This window comes from Colossoma macropomum, unplaced genomic scaffold (assembly GCF_904425465.1).
Source record: "Colossoma macropomum unplaced genomic scaffold, Colossoma_macropomum, whole genome shotgun sequence".
Taxonomy (NCBI): domain Eukaryota; kingdom Metazoa; phylum Chordata; class Actinopteri; order Characiformes; family Serrasalmidae; genus Colossoma; species Colossoma macropomum.
In genome coordinates this window covers 5,323,370-5,346,570 of record NW_023494807.1, presented here as the reverse complement: position 1 = coordinate 5,346,570, position 23,201 = coordinate 5,323,370, and the positions used below count along the sequence as shown (strand labels likewise).

At 38.0% G+C, this 23,201-nt stretch overlaps 1 protein-coding gene across 1 annotated transcript in view; it reads left to right on the top strand.

Moving 5' to 3' along the window:
• The window catches only part of vipr1a (vasoactive intestinal peptide receptor 1a), a 62,661-nt gene that overhangs the window by 22,333 nt on the left and 17,127 nt on the right, over positions 1-23,201 (top strand). Inside the window, exons 4-6 of the mRNA XM_036556500.1 lie at positions 14,268-14,371; positions 16,740-16,837; positions 18,925-19,057. Of these exons, the coding sequence (XP_036412393.1) occupies positions 14,268-14,371; positions 16,740-16,837; positions 18,925-19,057 (335 nt within the window). The remainder of the gene's footprint in view (positions 1-14,267; positions 14,372-16,739; positions 16,838-18,924; positions 19,058-23,201) is intronic.

Genomic DNA, 23,201 nt, shown 5'->3' with positions numbered 1-23,201 from the left:
GGAAGACACATCCTTCACCAAGTTTTGACTGAGTTCTCTTTGATTTTCTTTCAACACGCTTGCAATCATCGAATTCATCCGCTCTGGGAAGCAGTCCATTTTACAACACTTACTTCGGCACATTGCAATTACACTTTTCCAACACAGAGGTCTCCAAATCCTCAAAACATACATAGTGCAGCTTTAATAAGACCATTTACTTAAGAGTAGAGACTCGGAACCTCGGACAAACTGTCTAAGACTGGTCAACCTCATCAAACTTGAGAAAATCTTGACCAAACATATTAAGAAAAACTTTATTTGTTGCTTTGTTGCTCTGTTTATGAGCCACATGTTGCTTGTTGCTAGATCGAAGTTGCCTACTAAGAAAATGTGTGCAGTAGTGCCAAATTTACCATTGTGCTGCTATAGTACTGCATTTTCTACAACATTTGCAAAGAGTTATGAAAAAATAAAGCATTTATCAAAAAAAAAACAAAGAAAAAAACTCAAACAATTGGCTGAAATAAATGATTGAAAAAAGATGATGTTATAATGGGCAGATATCCTTTGAGCTACACTCTCTGTGATTGATGTAAATTTGTCTTTTTTATGATCCGTACAGTTGTTCAGTGTTCTAGAAGTGCTGATATTACCTATATATTTAGAAGAACATTACATGACATCGGTTTTCACAATCATATTTTGTTATATTGCCCCCTTTTTGGATTCAAATGTGTACATCATTCCCACATGAAATAAAAGCGCAGTTGTTGCAAATGAAAACTGAAAGATAATAATTGTGATGTTGTAATGTATTTTATTGATGACATTTGAGTCAAGCAAATGGTGGAATTCCATGGCTAAGAATCTTTTTCCATATCAGATTGAGCGACACTGAGCCTGCTGATCCCTGCAATACATTCAAGCCGAGAGCTCGTTAGTTTTATAGAAGAGCAGAGAGGAAAACAAGCATTACGAAACGTGAGGCCACGCGGATCCAGGAACATGTCATAAATCCAGCATGGGTGGAGCCTTGCGCAGCCCAACACGTCTGAACTTTTTACCCAGGAGCTTTACAGCGGACACGAAGCCGTTCATCTCACCAGTCATTATGAGTGTTTTTTTTCTCATAACTCAGGTGGTGAAAACATAGCACAGTTCTCATACCACACTTCAGTTACTCTACCGAGAAGGTCTACTAATATGATCGAATCACAAGTAAAGGTGTACAGTTTTTGTATTTAATGCCCAGAACCAAATCAAACTGTAGCTTAAAGAAGCTTAACCAATTATGCTAATCACCTTGAAACAAATTCCTTTTATTTTTTCCATCAAATTTCTCCATAATTCAGCTGCTGAGATGAAAACAAAGTCATTTAGAGTGGTCTGATGTGAAATGGTTCATTGTAGTGAAACCTGCTGACTTGGATTTCTTTACAGAGGTGGTGATAGGAACCAGGGGTCACAACGTCTACAATATAAATATAGCCATTTTATTTATGATCAAAAACAGTGAACCTACATGTGTCCTGAGGTTTTATACATAATGCTGATGAAAATAAAATATTGGTAAATCTGATAAAATACATTTTTATTAGGAACTGTTTTGCCTTACAACACCCTGCATATACCTCTCCACCATGAATGGTCTTAAAAAATACGTTTTAGGCCAAAACCTTTTCAAAACTATCATAAAACAATGGTTTGGGCATCAGGGAGCATATTCATAAGTATTTCATGCAATAGCTTTCTGTGAGGGAGCTTTAGAAAGGCATTAAACTCTTTAGACATCTGGTTTCTGTCACCACCACCTTAAACAATTCTGACTCAGTAAGTTTCTGTAGATCAGTGCATTCCTCATCAAACCACTCTAAATGACAGTTTACATCTTAAAGAATTTAATTGTGCAAAAATGTAGAAAAATGGGTGGTATTCCCCTTCCTTAGGCACTCTCATGGACCTTATGACAGACTTCTACAATAATAACTAGAAGCTGGTATTTTCTTTTCTTTTGAGTAGCCAACTCAGGCTCAGCTCATGGTCTTTGTATCACGGCTCCTGCTAATAAGTTCTGCTTAGGGAGCTTTTAAGTAGAGTTGAAATAGTGAATTTGGCTCTTTGCCTCGCAGTGTTCCAGTTTAAAAACTTAAAATAGCAACTCAGAAGAACTGAATCAGTGTTCTGACTGGCTTTTGGTCACGTTTGCAGAGCTGTAGTCAAGACCACTAGATGAGAGTCTGAGTCAAGATCAAGACTTTGTAGTAATCGAGTCCCAGACCAGGTGTGACTGAGAATGAGACAAGACCGAGGCCGGATTACGAATTTTCAGAATATTAAATTAAAAAGAAGAAAAGGAAAAAAACTTGTTTATTTACAGTTTATTGTATATTCATTATTATGTATTATTCATAATTTATAAATATAAAATATTTTATTATTATTTTGCACACTATAGCATGAAACAATATATAGATAAAAATATTATTTTTATTGCATTATTGTCAAGCTTTGCATTGTACCTTTAAATAATAGTAATAATAATAATAATAATAATAATAATAATAATAATAATAATAATGACGTGTTTATTTATACTTCATTGTAAATTCAATATAATTTATTATATGTGATTTGTTATATTAATAAATAGTATTATATTTTATAATATAGTTTGTAAAACATGAAACAACATGTAGAAAAAAATAGTATTTTTATTACATTATAGTCCAGCTTTGCAAAGTACCTTTAAATAATAATAATAATAATAATAATAATAATAAATAATAATAATAATAAATAATGATAATTAGAATTATTATTAGTAGTAGTAGTAGTAGTAGTAGTAGTTGTTGTAGTAGTAGTATAGATACATAGAGCACTTTATAGACATTTTAATGTTGACTTATATTAACTAAACTTACATTTAACAGCAGAATTGCATGGGACTCCTGTTATGATTGCGTTGGCATTTCTGCTAAAGTTTTTGCGAGTGAAGTGCAAGAATGAAAAGCAGTTAAATCTGTGCATTAATATTTATGTATTTACAGGCCTGGGCAAATTAAAAGTCTATTTTTCATATGTAACTTTACAGTAAATTACTGGCTACTGAGTTTTGTTCCTTTTACTTGTTGCTCTAATACAAAACTAAAGAAGCAAACTCCAGCCCTGAGCCCCGAGCCTGCGGCGCTGTGATTAAGCAGAGGAGGGGCCTTCAAAGCTGTGCAGCGCTGAAACAACACCGCGCTGGGCTGATTAGCTCCCGTGAGTGTCTTAGTGCACAACACTGAAAATCCTCAGCCCCCCTTGTTGCTCAGCCAGATGAAAGCATTCCTCCGGTGGAGCCGCGATTCAAAACAAACCCTGTCGGACCCCAGCAGCAGTAGCTTATCTCCTCCTGTCTCATCCCTGCTGTCGCAGATTAAGGAGACAATGTCTTGCACATCCGTAATGCACACATATCTGGATGAGTAGATTGGCTGTTCCAGGCTCCCCCCATTGAGATGTAATGTTTTTGTGGAGCGATTTATAGGTGTTATGATTTTATAGACGTTTTGCACTTTTGCACATTTGACTTTATAAGTGGTTGTTTAGGTATATCTGAAAATAGGGATGATGATCTACTATCCAAAGCCAAATCTCTCATCACCTTGATTTAACAAAAGATTGCAAAGTAGGCCATTATTAGTTATAGACTTGCTGACAGAGGAAAGGAGGGAAGCGTTCAGTCCTTTTTTATTAAGGATAAGAGCTCTTACTCAGAACTTTCTCTGAAAGTTTGAAAGATTGAATAGTAATTTAGAATTTTTGTTAAGCAATTTAGCTTCTATTTAGAACATATGTTCTCATATTTAAAAAAAAAAGATGTCTGAATTATAAGATGTAGTGCAAAGAAGGAAACATTGAAAGACTACTGCAGCCAACTAAAGGCCACCGCACACTGACCAAGAAGCTTCGCACGTAGTAAGCATTAAAGAATAGCACGGATTTTCAGTGTCAATTTCAAGCTATACACCAGTCAGCCATGATATTAAAACCACCGTGTTTCTACGCTCATTGTCCATTTTATCAGCTCCACGTACCATGTAGGTGCACTTTGTAGTTCTACAATTACAGACTGTAGTCCATCTGTTTCTCTGCATACTTATTTACCCTCTTCTTCAATAATCAGGACCCCACAGGACCACCACAGAGCAGGTATTTTTTGGGCTCATTCTCTGCACTGCAGTAACACTGACGTGGTGGTGGTGTGTTAGTGTGTGTTGCGCTGGTGTGAGTGGATCAGACACAGCATTGCTGCTGGAGTTTGTAAACACTGTCCACTCTCTGTGCACTATGTCAAACACTCATACGTTGTTGGTCCACCTTGTAGATGTAAAGTCAGAGACGATAGCTCATCTGCTGCTGCACAGTTTGTGTTGGTCATCCTCTAGTTCTTCATCAGTGGTCACAGGATGCTGCCCACAGGACGCTGTTGGCTGGATAATTTTGGTTGGTGGACTACTATCATGCCCAGCAGTGACACTGAGGAATGTAAAACCCCCAGCAGCACTGCTGTGTCTGACTTACTCGTACCAGCACAACACACAAGGGGGCTAACAAAGTATGCAGAGATAAAGATGGACTACAGTCTGTATTTGTAGAACTACAAAGTAGGTTGGCTAACAGAAAACAGAAAAAAGGGGGAAATCAAAGCATCAACACGTTCGATTTTAGCTTTCACCCCAAAACCAGTCACTCGACTGTACGCTTTCCTCTAAACGGTGCGCTTTCCTCTAAACAGGTGTTGTTTTAGCAGCTAAGCTAGCTACAACCAAGCCTGTGCTGTGGCATGTTTGGCCTGCTAACTAAGCTCTCTCACAAATACCACAGAACATGATAGATTTTGGTTTACTGTCACTTTACTTTGGTTTCTCAGGCAGTTTTATCATCTAAGGAGCACTAATTTTGAGAATTGACCCTGTACTGTGATGGGTGGCACTGTTTGTGTCTGTAAACTACTCGCTAAGCTAATGTTAATGTAGCCTATCAGGCTACAGATCCTAGCGCCACAGAACAGGTTTAATTTCGCCTTTCTGTCCCTTCAGCGGCTGCTCGACTTCACTCTCTCAGATTTGAATCATGATTTCTAATCATCCAAACTTGTGCCAGTGCTTTAGTTAGCCAGAATCAAAAATGTCCTGTGGGGGGCAGAGTTGTTAGCATGATGCTGACCAGCTCCACTCTCCTAGTTAGCAGTACTGTTTAACATTTATCAATTGTTTGATAGATAGTTGGACATTTATTGAGTCATGGCTTAAATATTGCGCTTTTTTCCCTTATTTGGTAACCATGTAAAGCAAACTACTTTATTTCAGTTTTGAAGTAACGCTAGACAAGATGACCAAAACCATTACAAGTGCTCCCCCCAACCCAAACAGTCCAGTAATACTGTATACCACAGTAATTTTTGGAGATGTTTTGAAGGCTTAAAAAAGGGGATAATGCCCAACACTACTACAAAGTGCACCTATATGTTAAATTTACTAGATACAATAGACAGTAAGAGTAGATACATGGTAAGTGCACTGAATGATGTAGCTGGTCAGTGTATACATATTTCTGAGGGTTAATGAGTTATAATGTTGATTAAAAGTCAGAAAATTACAGTTTTTTTGCCTCATCATAAAAGGGTTTAACTGAAATTGAATAGGAAAGCGTCTGTATTGAGCAGTTCATAAAGAAATCCAGTGTCGTTTTCAGGCGTTTACACATATCCTTTGGACTTTTTCTGCAGAGCTCTTCATTAGCTTCACCATTCATAAGGAAATGAGCTGCTTCTAACAGATGACAAGGAAATGTGCAAAGAGGTGATGATTAACATTTTCAATGCCCTCAATCCCTACATGTCAGTAACATGCTGTTCTCTAAAATATTCATTCACCATTCTTTGAAAGATAATGGTCTGCTTTGCATGTCTGAGAGCTTGTTCATCTCTAGCGAAGTTAACCTGTATTTGTAGTTGGCTGAAATCCACAACGGGGATTTTATTCCATTTCTTAGAAATGTGATCCACAGTTAGATCTCATGTTTTCAGAAAAACTCAGATTATACTCAGATCAGATTTGATCACCACATTTCAGATAAGAGGCATTCTGGATGTAAAGTTAACCACAACTTAATTCTGGATGCTGCGCAGAGTAGTTGTATAGTGGTATGATGATCAAGTTCTTCCACACCAAACTCACCCAGCCATGCCTTTATGGACCTTGCTTTGTGCACTGGGGCTCAGTCATGCTGGAACAGAAAAGGTTCTTCCCCAAACTGTTCCCACAAAGATGAAAGCGTACAGTTGTCCAAAATGTCTTGGTTTGCTGAAGCAATAAGATTTCACTGGAACTAAGGGGTCTAGACCAACCCCTGTATAACGTCCCATAGCATTATCCCTCCTCTACCAATATTTAAAGTTTGTGCAGTGCAGTCAGGCAGGTAATGTTCTCCTGGCATTCGCCAAACCCAGACTCGTCCATCAGAGTGCCAGATAGAGAAGCGTGATGTCACTCCACAGAATACGTTTCCACTGCTCCAGAGTCCAGTAGCAGCGTGCTTTACACCACTTCCCTTTGGCCTTGTGCATTCTGATCTTAGGCTTGCATGTAGCTGCTTGGCCATGGAAACCCATTTCTTGAAGCTCCTAATGTGCAGTTTTTTGTTGATGTTGCTTTAAGAGGCAATTTGGAACTTGTTAATGAATAATTCAAAAGAGGATAGGCAACGTGCGCTTCAGCTCTCTGCAGCTCTGATATTGCGTGGTCTAGTGCTTTATGGCATTTCTAAGCTGTTGTTGCTCCTAGACACTTCTATTTCACAATAATAGCACTTACAGTTGGCAGGGGCAGATCTAGCTGGACCAAAATTTCACAAACACTTCACTTCTGGTGGAGGTGGTGGAGGTGGCTGTCCTATGACAGTGCCATGTTTAAAGTCACTGAGCTCACCAGTACGAACCATTCTACTGCCAGTGTTTGTCTATGGAGACTGCAAGGCTATGTGCTTAATTTTATCTACCTATTTGCAATGGGTGTGGCTGAAACACCTGAACACAGTAATTAGGAGGGGTGGCCCAATATTTTGTCCATATAGTGTATATATGTATACACATATACACACCTACATAAACCCATTATACAGTGATGTTTACATACTGTGATATTGCTTTTTAGTTGTAGCAATATTTAGATTGTTTTTAGATTTTAGATTTAGATTGTGTTTTATGCACTTTATTACATTTTTAAAGACCAGTTCAAAATACATAAGAATTAATAAGAAAACATTGTTTTCTTTCAGAAAATGTGTTTCTGCCTAGTTTATGTTTACACCACTGTGTAAGGTTCCCTTTCAGTGTAAAAAGAGAAGAATAAAATGTTGCATTAAGAGAAGAGAACAGAGCAAAACAATCCAATCAAAACAAGTTACATCAGGCTTGTAAGACACTGCCAGCATTCAGTAAGAATGAGTTCATTAACTTTATAAATGCAAATTTAAATAACATTTGACAGCATGATACGCTTGAAAAATGGAGAGATATTAAATTTTATCAGTACCACCTGCCTTAGTTATGTGTGTTGGTTGTGGCTGCAGTCTTTTTTAATCTATTTTCTGGTTTTCTGTAAACAGTATGTTGCGTAATTTGATTGCTCAGTACTTTGTTTTGAGGGTTTTCTTTTTTGAATAAATACAGTGCATTATTTGCACTCATAGTTATTAAATATACTGAAGAACAAGTTGCATCCAAGTAGTACTGTAGGGTTACTGGTATGGGCCCTGTGCTCTTTTGTTATAGAGGATGATTTTTTATGTTATATATCGCATAATATACTCCTGTGCCAACAAATGGGCCAGGCCAAAAAAGGTAAAATGTTAAGCATTTAATGGTCTTAACAACAAAAAATTAAACAAATTGAAAAGTAACTTCATAGGGGATCATTTTTCCCTGATTTCTTTGAATGTTGAAGTTTGGCGGTAAACTTGTAGACAGCCTTTTACAGAAAGAGGAGTCCATATTCTTCCACTCAGCACTGATGGCTTCAAACAGCTGAAAAACATTGCCAAGCTAGTTTGTATTTAATGTGAGGTCAAATATTCTCTATAGGGGTTAAATCTGGACTTTGACCAGGCCAAAATGATCGGTGAAAACCATTATGTTTCGTGCTTATATACCGGTGCTGACAGATCAAAACCAACCTCCCTTTTGGCATTTTTTTACACCATTTAACTTTTACTTTGGTTGAAAATTTTAGTTGATATGATCCCAAATGACTTACAATATAATTTCATTACATTAACTTACATTAAAAGTTAAGGGAATTTTTCCAGTTCTTAAAAAATTCCCATTTTGAAGATACAGCTTTGTTCCAACTATGACAATATATATGTACGTCACAGTTTCCATGTGGTGTCTCCACCCTCTCCACTGTTCTTCCTAGTCCTGCCTGCTTCTTAGTGTTTTTACTAGGGGTTGCAAAGACTAGTCGACTTTACTGCCCAGCAGTGACGTTTTAAGCTTGACGTTGACTTGTGTGATTATGACACTGACAACATGAACGCCTCAGAGAAGACAACAGGTGAGGAGCCTGGTGATTTCAGGGTCCATATCTCTGGTTTCCTGAAGGCTAGCAATGTGATCCAGGGCTTGTTGGAAAGGGCACGTCACACACTACTACAGCTGTGGATCTACAGTGCTTCAAAGATCAGATATTGAAGATCATTATCTCCAGCTTCCCAAAGAGTACAATAAAAAGTCGTGTGGCTGGAGAGGGTGTTTTACACTCTCTAATCCTGTAAAGTTTGTAGTAAATTACTCTTGTTTTAGTCGACTTTCATCACGTCGACAGTTTCCACCCGTGTTTTGTTTGTTACCCCTCGTTTCCCGGGCGTTTCTTGTTTTGTCTTTCGTATAAGTAGCCCTCACCTTTCTCCTGCTCGTAATTTGGTCTTGAGTCAGTTTCTACGTCTGCGTCTTTGTGTGTTGAGTTGGCAATGATTTTTCTCATGTTGGGTTTGTTTTGTATTTAAATAAATCTTAAACTTGCGCGTAGATCCTGCCTCAAAACCTGTCCTTTTGTGACTGTGCAGTAGTGTGCAAAAAGTAAATAATGCTAGCTTAAACAATTTCAAACCTCTCCCTGAGGAAGCCCAGTATGTACAGTTACCATCTAATACCCAGTTTGTCTAATCAATGCTTCATTAAATTCAATCAGGTGTGCTGTAGGTGAAAGTGAACAAATCCATGCAATGGCTGGAACTGCATTGAAGGGAAGAGGAAGCAAACGTATGTTCATATCATAGCTGTAATTTTACTAAAAACAGAACATTCCTTCTACTTTTCTAGTTAATTATTATATATTTTTCTTGCTAGTCTTTAAAACAGTGGTCACTAAACCTCCATCTGATCTACTTTCCAGCAGAGTTTAGTTGCAACCTGCATCTAACATACTGCCTCCCCTCCTTCCCTAACACTAATGTATCTGATCCAGCCAAACAATTATCTGGAGGAGGTGAGGCAGATTGAGGTTGGAACCAGACTCCACAGGAAGGTAGATCTCCAGGACCACGCTTGGTGACCACTGCTTTAAACAGTTCTCCTGGTTCGGCTAAGACCTTTGCACAGCACAGTATCATTTCGTTAAATGTGTATGTACATATAAAATGATAAACCTAAAGCTGGAGATTTTTCTCTCTTCAGAGTTCTCTCTAAAGTCTTCTCTCATCTCCTTCATTAATCCCAGCATGTTCCTCAGGGCTAATGAGAGCCCTACAAATTAGAGATGTATTTTCTGAGGTGGAGAGAGTGATGTTTTATTCATGCCTCCTCTCTATAATTGTAGCGTCTAATGACTAACATGACTAGCTGAGTACAGCGAGACCAAGCAGCCCCCCTGGGGAACTCATCATGGGTTAAAACTACCAGTGGTCACTAACTAACTCCAAAAGAAGAGTAACACATTATAAGAACATGATTGGATTTATAGCTATTTCCAGTTCGGATCTCTCTCTTTTCTGTTTTTCCAGTTCTAATGGGGGGACGGGGGACGGGGGGGGTGTTCAAAGAAGGCTTAATGGTTTCTGTGAAACAAAAAGATACGTGTGGGGAATTTTTTGTTAAATTTTATTTCATTATTGTTGTAATCTCTGTGAGTTCTCATTTCATTGTGAAGTTTTTATTGGAAACCAAGTAGTTAAATTCTTGAAACACACAACAGAAAATTTTCTTTGAAAAAAAATCATTCTAGACCTTCTTGAAGTTGTAGATACATTGATCGGGCATAACATGCAACAGGCAATGACCACCTCCTTTTTTTTCTACAATCATTGTTTATTTTATCAGCTCTATAGGAGAACTTTGTAGTTGTACAATTACAGACTGTAGTCCATCTGTTTCTCTACATACTTTGTTAGCCCCCTTTTACCCTGTTCTTCAGTGGTCAGGACCCCCCATGGACCCAGCAGGTACTATTTGGGTGGTGGATCATTCTCAGCATTGCAGTAACACTGATGTGGTGGTGTTGTGTTAGAGTGTGTTGCGCTGGTCTGAGTGGATCAGACACAGAAGTGCTGCTGGAGTTTTTAAACACCTCAGTGTCACTGCTGGACTGAGAATAGTGGGCAGCGTCCTGTGCCCACTGATGTAGGACTAGAGGATGACCAACACAAACTGTGCAGCAGCAGATGAGCTATCGTCTCTGACTTTACATCTACAAGGTGGACTGACAAGGTAGGAGTGTCTGATAGAGTGGACAGTGAGTGGACACAGTGTTTAAAAACTCCAGCAGCACTGCTGTGTCTGATCCACTCAGACCAGCACAACACACACTAACATACCACCACCATGTCAGTGTTTACTGCAGTGCTGAGAATGATCCACCACCCACATAGTACCTCCTCTGTGAGGGTCCATGGGGGGTCCTGAAGAACAGGGCAAAAGGGGGCTAACAAAGTATGCAGAGAAACAGATGGACTACAGTCTGTAACTGTAGAACTACAAAGTGCACCTATATAGTAAGTGGAGCTGATAAACTGGACAATGAGTGTAGAAACAAGGAGGTGGTCATAATGTTATGTCTGATCGGCGTACGTCACAGCAGCTCTATGTCAGGACTCACTGTAAAACTGCTACAATGTAAACTATAGACTAACATGTCTGTTACAAGCTTCAAATAAAACATGAAATGAATTTTTCAAGCTTCGACTGTCTGAGTTCAATCTAAGTCCGCGAAAAATGGTTATTGTGAACTGGCATTAGCTTAGCGCTGACATACTACCAGAATCCTAAGAGGTGCTAACACAAATTAGCTGTATCATAGAGGTGGTCTATACTTGTTTTCAACTGTTTTTGTCCCAAACTGGAGGTCTAGCTGTAATAGTCTCAGTCCACCACTGATAGAGACATATTTCAAATGTTTATTCAAGGACCCATAGTCTTTACAGGGAACGTCTGTCCACTTGGCCGTCTTGGCAATGCATCCAGGCAGTTATTTCCTCTCATACAAGACCAGGCTCTTGTCTCGTCTGACAAGAATCATATAAATAGTTTGTAGTATTTGGCTCAAATAATGCAACAAATGTTTTTCAGGTTGTCTTGGGTTGTGTCTTGACAATGACAAAGGGCTTTTTCCACTCACGGCTTTACCAGCAAGCCGATTGGCCCTGCTTATTGAAGAGCAGCAGGGTTTGGGAGGGTAATGAAGGTGACAAACTTGTGTAACAGTATAACTAGTTTAGACATGTATTTTAGAAATCAAGCTGTAAACTGAGACCAAAAGGCAAAACAAGGCAAGGCGAGGGTATTTATATAATGCCATTCATACACTGCTGTCATTCAAAGTGCTTTACAAATGAGAAAATACAAATGAGTCATTTAAAAAGTAAATTAAGGGAGAAATTAAAAATCAAATTAAAGAAATTAAATTAGGATATTTAAAAATCAAATTTAAAAAGAAAAATTAAATTAGGATAATAAAGTGCTGTTACAGAGGAGGGAACAAGTAATTGATGTAGCACGTTGGATCAAATGCAAAATGGTTAAAAATTATACTGCCCTCCTGGACTTTACCGTATTTACCTTATTTATTAAAAATCATGTTTCCATGCCAAAGTTAAAAGATAAATGTTGTATAAATCTTATTTTGAGACAACAATTAACAGCAGTCCTAAATAGAGGCCATTCTAAAAACTCTAACTGGCCATCATTTGTGTTCTGTCTGCTAAAAGGCTGTACTGGTTCATAAGATTTAATGTTGGTCCGTCGTGCTCAGAGTTTGATGACCATAATTTGTAGACGCTCCCTAATCAGAAATCAACATGTACTACATGTTTAAAAGGCATTAATTTCACATAAAAACTATGAGAGTTACAAATAATGTCAATGTGAGCATATTAACATTTTTCATTCATCATTCAAAAACTGTTGAAGAAAGAAATCGTACATGTGAAAACAAAACTAACTTTGCCGCTCATGAAATTTTCTTTTCACATTTCAGACTGTTAGTTTAAACTCGTCAGGTTAAGCTTAGGACTATCAAAAGTTAGACTGATATCCAGTCAAACTGTAGATTTTTATTTAGCAACAAATGGGAATAAAGAGTTTACTGCCAGATCAAACTGTGGTGTGAAAATCCAGATCAATCTGCTGCAGTAGAATCTGGTGGTGTTAAAATCCAGATTTTGGTTCTGCCAATAAAAATAAAATACTAAAATTTCTATAGATTGGCTGAATAAAAATCATGAACTTCTGCTGGATGGAGGATTCTTCAGAATTCTCACCTGGCAGCAGGACCACCTCCCTCCCCCCAAATTTAAAAATTCTTTAAATCTACGTGACTCATATGACACATTTATCGTTAAAATGGCGAATTTTAGTGAAAGATGACAAGTTTGCATTTGGATGTGATCTGGCTGGTAATCACCCTGTTTTATAATGTACCTGTAATCTGATTACTGCCTCTGTTTTCAGTAACTGTAATAGAGCATAGTTATAATTTTTGTATCCTAATTATGTAATGTCGTTACGTGTATTCCATTACTACACAACCCCGAAGGGCTGGACTTTCACCACAAACAGATGCCACATTGTGCGTCACAAGCTTCCCCCATTCATTTTTTAAGCAGTGTACTGTCTCCTCCTCCTTTATAATGTTTCTAACAGAATTTAGCATCTGCTTGGTGGCTTCTGATATAAGTGAGTTTCACATCAGCAAATTTTTGGTTTCAAAGTATGGAAAATGTGTTGAAATCATTGTCTGTTATAAAATACAGTACCATACAAATGCAGCAGATAGAGATAAGATAAAAAAATGTGGGGGGGCTCCTCCACTTTGCAAAGGGAGATTACTCTGGAGATGATGAGCTCATCATCTTCACAGACGGTTATGGTAAATCAGTCCCAATTCAATCAGCCCCTCTTCTTCTCTCTCTTTCTGTTTTTCTGGCTCTGATTGCTCTTGGGAACCACCGTAAAATACATGAACATTTAGCAGAATCTGAACCCTGAGCTGCCTGCAAAACCTCATCCAAGCAGGCGTAACTCGCTCTGATTTGGAAAGCCAAAGGTGAACGCTGATGTTTTGTTTCACAACTTTGGAAGGGAAAAAGTGTGGAAGGACGAGACAGAGACGTTCCAAATCTCTCTCCAACTGTTACTGATGGAGACATCTGTGGCTGCGGCGTTTAGATAGACCCACGTGGTGCTTTATTTTAAAACGTGGTAGATTATTTCACATCTACTAAAGGCTTTATCCTTGGCTGTGGCTGTGGTTGGTGTCTATGTTGCAGTGGTTGCTGGAGAAATGACTCATCAGTGGCTGAAAGTCGTTCTGTATGGTTTTTTATCCATTGCTCAGTCGAAGGACTTGAGTTCTTGAATTCCCGATGCTTTCACATGACAGTGTAAAGTGAAGCTTTAGTTAGAGACAAACGTCCATTGTTTGATTTCTGGTCAAACCAGCAGTTGAGTCAAGTTTTATTCATTTCTCAGGCAGTAAAAGTAAAAAATAAAACAGAAACAATTCAAAAAATGAGACAATACAAAGAAAATGGGATTCCAAATATGTGGTAGACCACCAAAACTGTCCCCATTAGATAACCAGTACTATCATTTTTTGAAAGAGAGGAGAAAATCAAGGTCCGCTCTTGCTTCAGATCTGAAAAATCCACTGGTGTTTCTATCCACCCTTTCTGTTGAATGCCATCGGTCTGAAAGGATGTGTAGCCTTAGAGAAGACCTCTCAATCTACCCTGCCTTCTCTCTGTAGGTAATATAACAAGGACATGCACCATGGACGGCTGGACAGATATAGACCCTACTGTTATTGCACGGAATTGCGGCTATAGCCTGAATTTCACAGATGAAAATGTGGTATGTATGACCATGACTGCCGATGATGGCTTTGATAGTTCTCCCTCCAGGCTGGGTTTTTAACTGCTATTGACAAAAGGTTTGAAATCAACCATCAGTTAAACACTTAATCTGTAGCTAATTACTACTAAATACTAAGCTACTACTAAAGTCTATTCAGACACTATACAAGCAGTAATATCATTACTAGAAGATTACTAAGATGTAAACAAGTCATATGTAGAATGCTGCATTCTAGAGAGTCAGAATTGTTGACAGTGGTGGTGATGGGAACTGCAAGTCTGAGGAGTTTAATACCTCTATAAACAGGGGTCTCAAACCATCGGCCAGCTTCATACCACTTCATGTAGCCTGACACATATTTACAATCTGTGCCTAAAGGTTTTGTTGTCTGCAGCTACATTTTTACATCTGATTGGTAGATTTGTTTCATCCAGCAGACACTGTGGCTGGTTACCCATCATAATCTATTTAAAATCAGGACTGCATTCAAAAAGAATCATTCAAATTAACATTTGATGCAGCATGAAAGCTGCAGACTGAATTACTAACTTAACTATTATTCCAATTTAGAGTGATAGTTAAATCTGCCTCTGTGGATTCATTCATGACACAGTAGTAGATACAGCATATAAGAATTAAGAAATGAATAGAATTATAAAATGTAGATTAATAGCCTTTATTTGCAATAAAATTAGCACTTGGAATATTTTTTAAACATGGTGATGATATAATTATAATAAGAGTGATAATAGTAGCAAAAGTAATAATTAAGTTGTTATTTTGTGTCGGCAAAATGATTGATTTTAAATGCTGACAAACACGCACTTAAATGAGTGTATATATTAGCTACAGTTGTGTGCAAAAGTTTGAACACCCTTTGGTCAAATTGCATGTTTTGTTGATTTTCTATGTAAAAGTAAGTTAATACATCCTCTAAGGGGAATTTTAGCACCCAATTTGTGTTTATTTGCAAATCTCCATCGAAACTCATTGGAACATAAATTGTACCATACCCTTTTCACAAGTCAAGTTTATTTATTTTTTTTCCCCCAGCATGTTAATTTCAGTAAATAAGCAGCAATTGTGCAAAATATGCTGAAGTGTGTTCTCTGTAGGAGGTGTGTTAACTTATTTTCACACAATATATATCTTTAACAAAGTTTGCGTTCAAACTTTTGCATAAGACAATGACAAAGTCTAAAACATGATTTTTCAAAACAATTCATGGTGAGGGGGTACATGCATTGCATTCTAAGACAAAATATTCCCTAAAGAAAAGTTGTTTTTTTTCAGATTTACCACTATATTACCATCTTCAACATTACATAGAAGCACTCTGAAGACACATGAGGTTCACTGGTGGTTTTGGATAGTAAATAAAATGTCTACATTTGAGTTGTAGACATTGTGACCGCTGGTTTCTATCACCTCCACTGTGAAGGTCTTCCTAGATCAGTAATAAATCAGTAATCATATGGTAATACTAATGGTAACAAGTTGTACTAGCATAAAATATGACATGCTTTTTGATAGAGTAACAGGATTTTGTTAGCAGGTAAAACAAAATGAACTTGTGTTTCCTGCCCTGATTCTGCGTCATTTATTTAATCTGTTCCTAACTCTGCTGGTCTATAGATGGGCCTACATGTAAAAGTAATAGAACAACCACAGGTGATTATAATACAGTTATTTGGTCATTGGATCAATACAGTTAGCCACATTACTGTGAAGAACTGATGTTACCACCTGAGGTGAGATGCAGTAACTGAGTAAACAAAATGGAAAGAAGGAAGTTTGCATTTACAGCTCAGACACCATTTAGTTTCGCTGTAATTGCAGCTGGTAACTGTGTCTGTACATTGTACTGAGGCAGGCCATTTAAAGACATAATAGGTAATGAACAAAGTAGAAGCAGGAAAATTAGTATTACGGCTGCAATACCACATCATTTCAGCAGAAACCATTTAGAAAAGGGTTCTATATAACACTAAAAAGGTTTCTTCTATTGTTACAAGCATAACATCATAGTGATAGAAGAACCCTTTTTGGTGCTATATGCAACAACTTTTGAAAAGGTTCTGTATAGAAACATTTAAGCATGAAATAGCTCTATGAGGAACTCATATATAGAAGCATGTTCTTTTCTTAAGAACCCCTGAAAAAACATCTTTGTGTACACTTATTTATTGTTAATTAACAAATTAAAAATTAGCATGCAATTTTTAAGCTGGTACAACTTGTTACTGTCATATTACCATGTTATTACCCACTCGTTACTGATCTGTAAAGAGTTATTTTCTCTTCCACTCTGAATGGCATGTCTGTATCCATCTGTGTATTAACTGTCTTTGTGCTGCTCTCTCAGGGGGAATTTCTGGGCTTGGTGAGGATTGGCTACACCATTGGTCACATCGTGTCTCTGATCTCCCTCATTATCGCCATCTTTATTTTGTGCTTTTTCAGGTAAGACAGAACATTTAGTTTTATGGATAGAAACTGGATTTAATTATGGCTTGAAGGAAGTGGCACAGAGGGCAGCATTCATGTTTTATTGTTCTCAGCATCGTTGCTGCATGTTTTATCTGTCCTTTTTACTGTTACTGTCTTTTAAAGAGGGCATGTTGTACATCAGTGTTCCGCAAATACATGCAGATGGGTATTTTGGTGCCCACGCCATGCTGGGAAAATGTGGTCAAACCTTATTCTTTTAAAAAAATGAACAAATGTACAGTCAATATTGAGAGCCTCAAGTTTAAAGCTTTCGCGTTAGACAGAAAATAATCAGTAGTTAGCCTAATCAGTAGTAAGCTAAAGCAACAGTTAATATGTGTACATTTCTGACATCAAGAAAAGTAGGGAATAAAGACTAAAACAGCTTGCCATAGTAATTAAATTTCAGCACATAAAGTCAATTTTGAATTGTAATAAAAAAACACATGTTAAACTTTAACTTGTGTTAGAAAAATTGTTATTACAATTATAATGAGTTGGAAAAAATATCATCGCTGTCCAAAGAAAACCATGTATCTCCATTTTGGTCGATTTTTATTTTTCTACATCATTTCAACATACCAGTTTTTCTTTACGTTGTGTAAAAATTTCATGATGAATGGACCAATAGAAATGCTCTAAAATCACTTAGAATAAACTCTATTTACATTAACTTACATTGAAAGGTAAGAGTGTTTTTGTCCTTTCTTGTGAAGTTACTATTTTAGAGATACTTGTTTTTCTTTGGACAGGGATGATATATACATATGCACATGCCTTTTAATCTAACGACATTTTTTGGTTAAAGAAACTTTGTTTCTTGATTAAGTTAAAAGCATTTTTACCAATTATTTACCATTATTTGCAGCACTTATCTCAAAATTTGTAGCTATGTTTCTAAGAATGTTATTTTCTTAGTTTTTTGTGTTTTTTTTTTTTAATTTGTTTCTTTTGACATCCAATCAAAGCTTCATTTGGTGTGAGTCTTTAATATTCCATGTTCAAGAAATGCTTTTGCATGTTGGTTTCAGGTTATTTGTTCTTCTGCATTTATTCAAGAGTATTCTGCTAAAGACTCTTATTCGGGCGGTTGGGACTGGGGATATATGTTTGTGAGCAGAAAAGCTGTGTGAGACGAGAGACGTGAGCTGAGTCAGCAGAGAGCTAGCTGTTGGAGAAAAGGAAACTCTGCTTATGTGCAACATAGCTGTGGCAAAAAACAGCTGGAAAATAAAGCACCATGACTTGTGCAAAAAGCTTTGTCTCTTTTAATAATAAACGGTGAATGCTACAATAGATATGACCTCATTCATATACTGGCTCTTGCTTAGGACATAAATAAACATACCACAGCGTTAAAAATGCACCAGCGCGCTGATCACCGCCATGGTGGTTTGGACTTTACGAATAACTCCTCTCTACCCTGATGAACATTTTACACGGCATAGAAGTGTTACTGTCCAGTTTTCTGAATCTGGCCCTTTATCTGTTAATGATAGAAAGGATAGAAAAGTCTTTGTAGGCTAAACAAAAGATGAGGCTGAGCTTATGTCTGTTGTAAAACTACCTCACAGACCACTAACTTACATCAGCATTAACAAAACAGTTGAAGAAGGGCCCTCAGTGAGCCATGCTGCACCTCATTTTAACTCACCACATCTTAAGTAGCTTCCTTTTGTGGCTTCTAATGTGTCATAAACTCAAATGAACAGGAAAACCGGCCCTGTGCATGCATGCTGTTATCTGTTGCAGTGCTAGACAAAATGTCCCAGACGTTCCCTGTTAAAATGCACTCTTAACATCTTGAACTCTAAGAGCCCTAATGTGAGACCAGATTTCAGTTCCTCATTCTCCTTACTACTTCTTCTTTGTAGTCACTGATAATTAATAGTAGGCACTGAAAAACAAGTCTTAAGATTAATACGTCTTCGGTTCAAGAACTGAAATGATTGCCTAATTAACTAAATATGTTGCAGAAATATATTAAACATATAATAATTATATATGCATGTATGACAAAGTAAGAAAATATGTATTTATGAATTATGTTCCATGCACAGGAAACTCCACTGCACGAGAAACTACATCCACATTCACCTATTCCTGTCCTTCACTCTGAAGGCGGTTGCGGTTATTATGAAGGATGTTGTTCTGTATGAAGTGGAGGAGCCAGGCCACTGCGATCCAGGATCTGTAAGTGCCTCCTCCTCGTGTTGGCTCTGTATATGCTGGAAAAAAGGGACATTGGATCTGCTGAAAAATGCCTTTCCTGATTTTTTTCACATTTAAAGGGCCCCTGTTCTACATTTTTGCATTCTGTTTTTGATTCTTGAACTCCATTTATAATATTTGTGTAGTTTTACACTAGAATAAGTCTTTAGTTCATTTTCACATGATCATTTTCCAACCTCTCTTTATCTCTCCCTTTAGACCAGTATCATGTAGGCTAATATCTAAACATTGTTAAAGTTTCAAAAAGTAGTAAATTCAGTTACATCAAGGTGCACCCGTTGCTGACCTAGCTGATTAATTGTGGACACACAGCTTGTATAATCTCCAAGTGTAAATTGTTTGTTTAAGAATGAAAAAGCAGGACGCTTTGTTCCCTTTTATGTTTCGTTGTATAATACTTTTTTGTGTGGAATTCAACAATGAGATGTGTGGCGTCCAGGGCTCCCAAAAACATTGAACATCCATTGTTATTTCACATCTGTAATTGGCAACAAAAGATGGAAAAACAATGGAATATCTGGTTTGCGGTTGTCCATCTGCCGCAAATGTAAATGAAGCTTCAGGCATATTTCACACAAAATGTTTGCATTACTAAATATTTAAAGATATAAACAAAGTCATTCAATGTGAGCTCCATTCTAAAGAATTTTTACTGAATCAGAATTGTTCACAGTGGTAGTGATAAGAACAAGACGTCTGAAGAGTTTAATGCCTCTAAAAGCTCCCTCACAGAAAGTTATTACATAAAATGGTTATGAATACACTGCCTGATCGTGAGAGGGTAGTGCATGTGACATAAACCCTGCTCAACTTAAACACAGCCTTAATACAAAAGGCCCTTCGTCATCTTACGAGTCCCTCTTTTTAGTGCTCTCTCTGTCATGTGTGTGGCCAGGAGGCCAGTGTCATCTCTTCTCTCACTGGAAAGAGTGCGAGTCTTTGCTCCTCCTCTGATTTCGCACAGCTGTCCCTGATCAGAGGAGTGCACGTCGTGGGATAATCAGGGATAAGCGGTGACTCCCCCCCCTCCATCATCGCATTGTGTTGTAGATGTCACGACTCCTGGTTCCTATCACCACTTATGTAAAGGAATCAGCCCATTCACATGACTTTGCTTACATATCAGTGGCTGAATTATGCGTATTCTTTCACACAGGCTGCATGAGCAAAAAGACAATGTGTAAAAGAAAGATGTGGAAATCATTGAAGATGAAACAGAAAAACAAATGAAAACGTAAAAAAATTCATTTCTTCAATTCACGGTCGTTATTAAATGAAATATTAGTTGAACACTTCATTTTGCTCACAGTACGTCTACCAAGCTTGGAACAATTTCGGAAAGTCGGAATGCTGCAGAGGGTAAATAAATATATATTTTTACAGAGCCATTTGTTAAAAGGATGTCCGTAGAACTTGCTTGCTGTAGCGTTCGTAGCACAAACGCTGTATTGATGAACAAACAGAGCATGCAAGCTGTAGAGGTAGTATGTGTGAACTGTCATCATACCCAATGCCAGGTATCAGCTAGAGGGGTATAAAGCCCCCCAGCATTGGGCTGTGGAGCAGTGCAACTGTGTTCTCTGGTGATGGAGCTCCATCTAGTACCTTTGAGATGAGTTGGAGTGATTCAGAGCTCATCATCCATCATCAGTATCTGACCTCACTAATGCTCTAGTGGCTGAATGCAATCAAATCCTAACAGCATGTTCCAACATCTAGTGTTAAGCCTTCTTTATATGTTCCATAGCCCATGGGTTTGGCTTTTAGAGCTCTGTTTTAAATTTTCAGTTCACACAGTCACCAGTTAAGAGACTCATTTTGCTCTAATCACCATGATTCTTACTTAAGTATTAGCCTTGCCCCATATTAGTCAGTGGTTTCCCAGGCTGGGTGCTCGCTGCGCTCATGTTTTATCTAAAGGGTATGCTGTCACCCTGCCAGTAAGCGCTCGATCATCTGTTTTACGTCATATCTGGCCTGCTGACTGCAAGATAAATAATGTGGATGGTGATGCGCTGGAGCTTTATGATGGGCCTGTCAGTGTATTTGAGCTGAAACTACATGCTGGGTGATGGTAAATCATTGCCTGGTTATTCTGATACTGTAATCCTTTCTTCTGTAAATCTCATGCAGGTCTGCTGCTTGCTATTATTAGCTGTCTGCTGCTGCTACCTGCTGCTTTAACCAGTAAGCAGTAAGCTGAGCAACCACTGGCTGATGTTCCACTGTTACAGGCCTGTTAAGTTATTAAGACCTCCTGCATTCAAAGTGTGTGTTAAATCTTTCTGGTTGGCTTTTTATGATTAAAATTAAGTGTCCCACAATGAGGAAATTTCACCTCCGCCATATAACCCATCTGTGCAGTAAAACACCACATACACACTAGTGAACACACACTAGGGGGCAGTGAGCAGCCCCATCCGCAGCACCCAGGGAGCAGTTAGGGGTTAGTTGCCTTGCTCAAAGGCACTTCAGTCACGTACTGTTGGTTCAGGGGATCGAACCAGAACACCTTGGCCCAATCCCATTTCTTATTTTCATACCTATCCCTCAATTTTGAGTGTCACCTTACCTCTTTATCTCTCTTTTTAGACCAGTATCATGCAGGCCAATATCTAAACATTGTTAAAGTTTCAAAAAGTAGTAAATCCGGTTACTTTAAGGTGCACCCGTTGCTGACCTAGCTGATTAATTGTGGACACACAGCTCGTATAATCTCCACAGAAAAGCACAGAACAATTGAAGTGAACGCTTTGGAGCAACTGCACAAGAGCCCAGTGCTGCATTCACATGTTTGCATTGAAAAAAGGTCATTCCCATAGTGCGGTTTGTTGACTGCAGTGTGAAGCCACGCAAATGTTGGCACATTGACAGCGTTACCAGCGAAAATTGATGATTATCAGAGAAGAGCTTTAGGAGTGTAAATTGTTTGTTTAAGAATGAAAAAGCAGGACGCTTTGTTCCCTTCTATGTTTTGTTGTATAATACTTTTTTGTGTGGAATTCAACAATGAGATGTGTGGCATCCAGGGCTCCCAAAAAAATCCAACGTCCATTTTTTTTCACCTCTGTAGTTGGCAGCAAAAAATGGAAAAACAATGGAATATCTGCTTTGTTACAGGGGTAGTGGTTGAAATCTTCCACTGTGAAATGGGACCCTCAAATAAAAAAGAACATGACCCCATTAACAGCTACTAGCGCTGCTCTGTAGGCGACCCTGACAGTCTGCAGTGAAAGCAAAGGAGGGTAAAGTTCAGCTCCTCACTGCTGGGCTTCAGTTAAATTAAGGGCATCATATTCCTTCAAAGAGGGATACAATAATTATTTATTATCACCCACCCCTAATTCTTTAGTGGAACGAAGCTGAAGTCAGCTATTTGCCAGCTTCTTGTTCGAATTTTCTCGTTCCATCTTAAATGGTGCAGCAGTTCTGATGCCTGAGGTGCCAGAATGTAACTACTGCACAATTTAAGGTGGAACGGGAAATTAACCTAGCTAGCTACCATGACATCAGCATATTATTAGCGATTTTATATGCCTGTTATGAAATAATGGACCATAATACACTGAAACAACATTAAACTAAGACAATACAATGGTTATTGTAATTTTAGTGGAGAAAATTCTCACATTTGTGTGTTTCTTTGGACGCTTGTGCAGCCATCTTGCCAGTTTTCTCATTACACTCTGTTTGGAGTGTGCCTCTGAAAAATATCCGTTTGGAGGGCCATGAAGCCCTAACACTTCACCCTACCCCTCTATCTCAACAAAATCAGGACTTCCTATCTCTAGATGATGAGATTGGGCCTTTGAGTCAAATTCCATGTTTTTCTGAAGTGAAAGTAAGCTCTGCCGTCTTAAATATGGCTTACAAAGACGTATATATTGGATATTTTATATATTTGTTAAGTTAGACATCATGCAAATTTTAGTGCATATTGAGTTTAACATATTGGAAAAAAATAAAACATGAATATGCAGTGTCGGGACATTGGACACTGAGACTCAGATACTGAAACCCCACTCATGATTCGTGTCTACTTGTGGAAAAATGTGAGCTAGTATACTTCCATGTAACTAACAAGCTGGCCAGCATTTTGCGAACA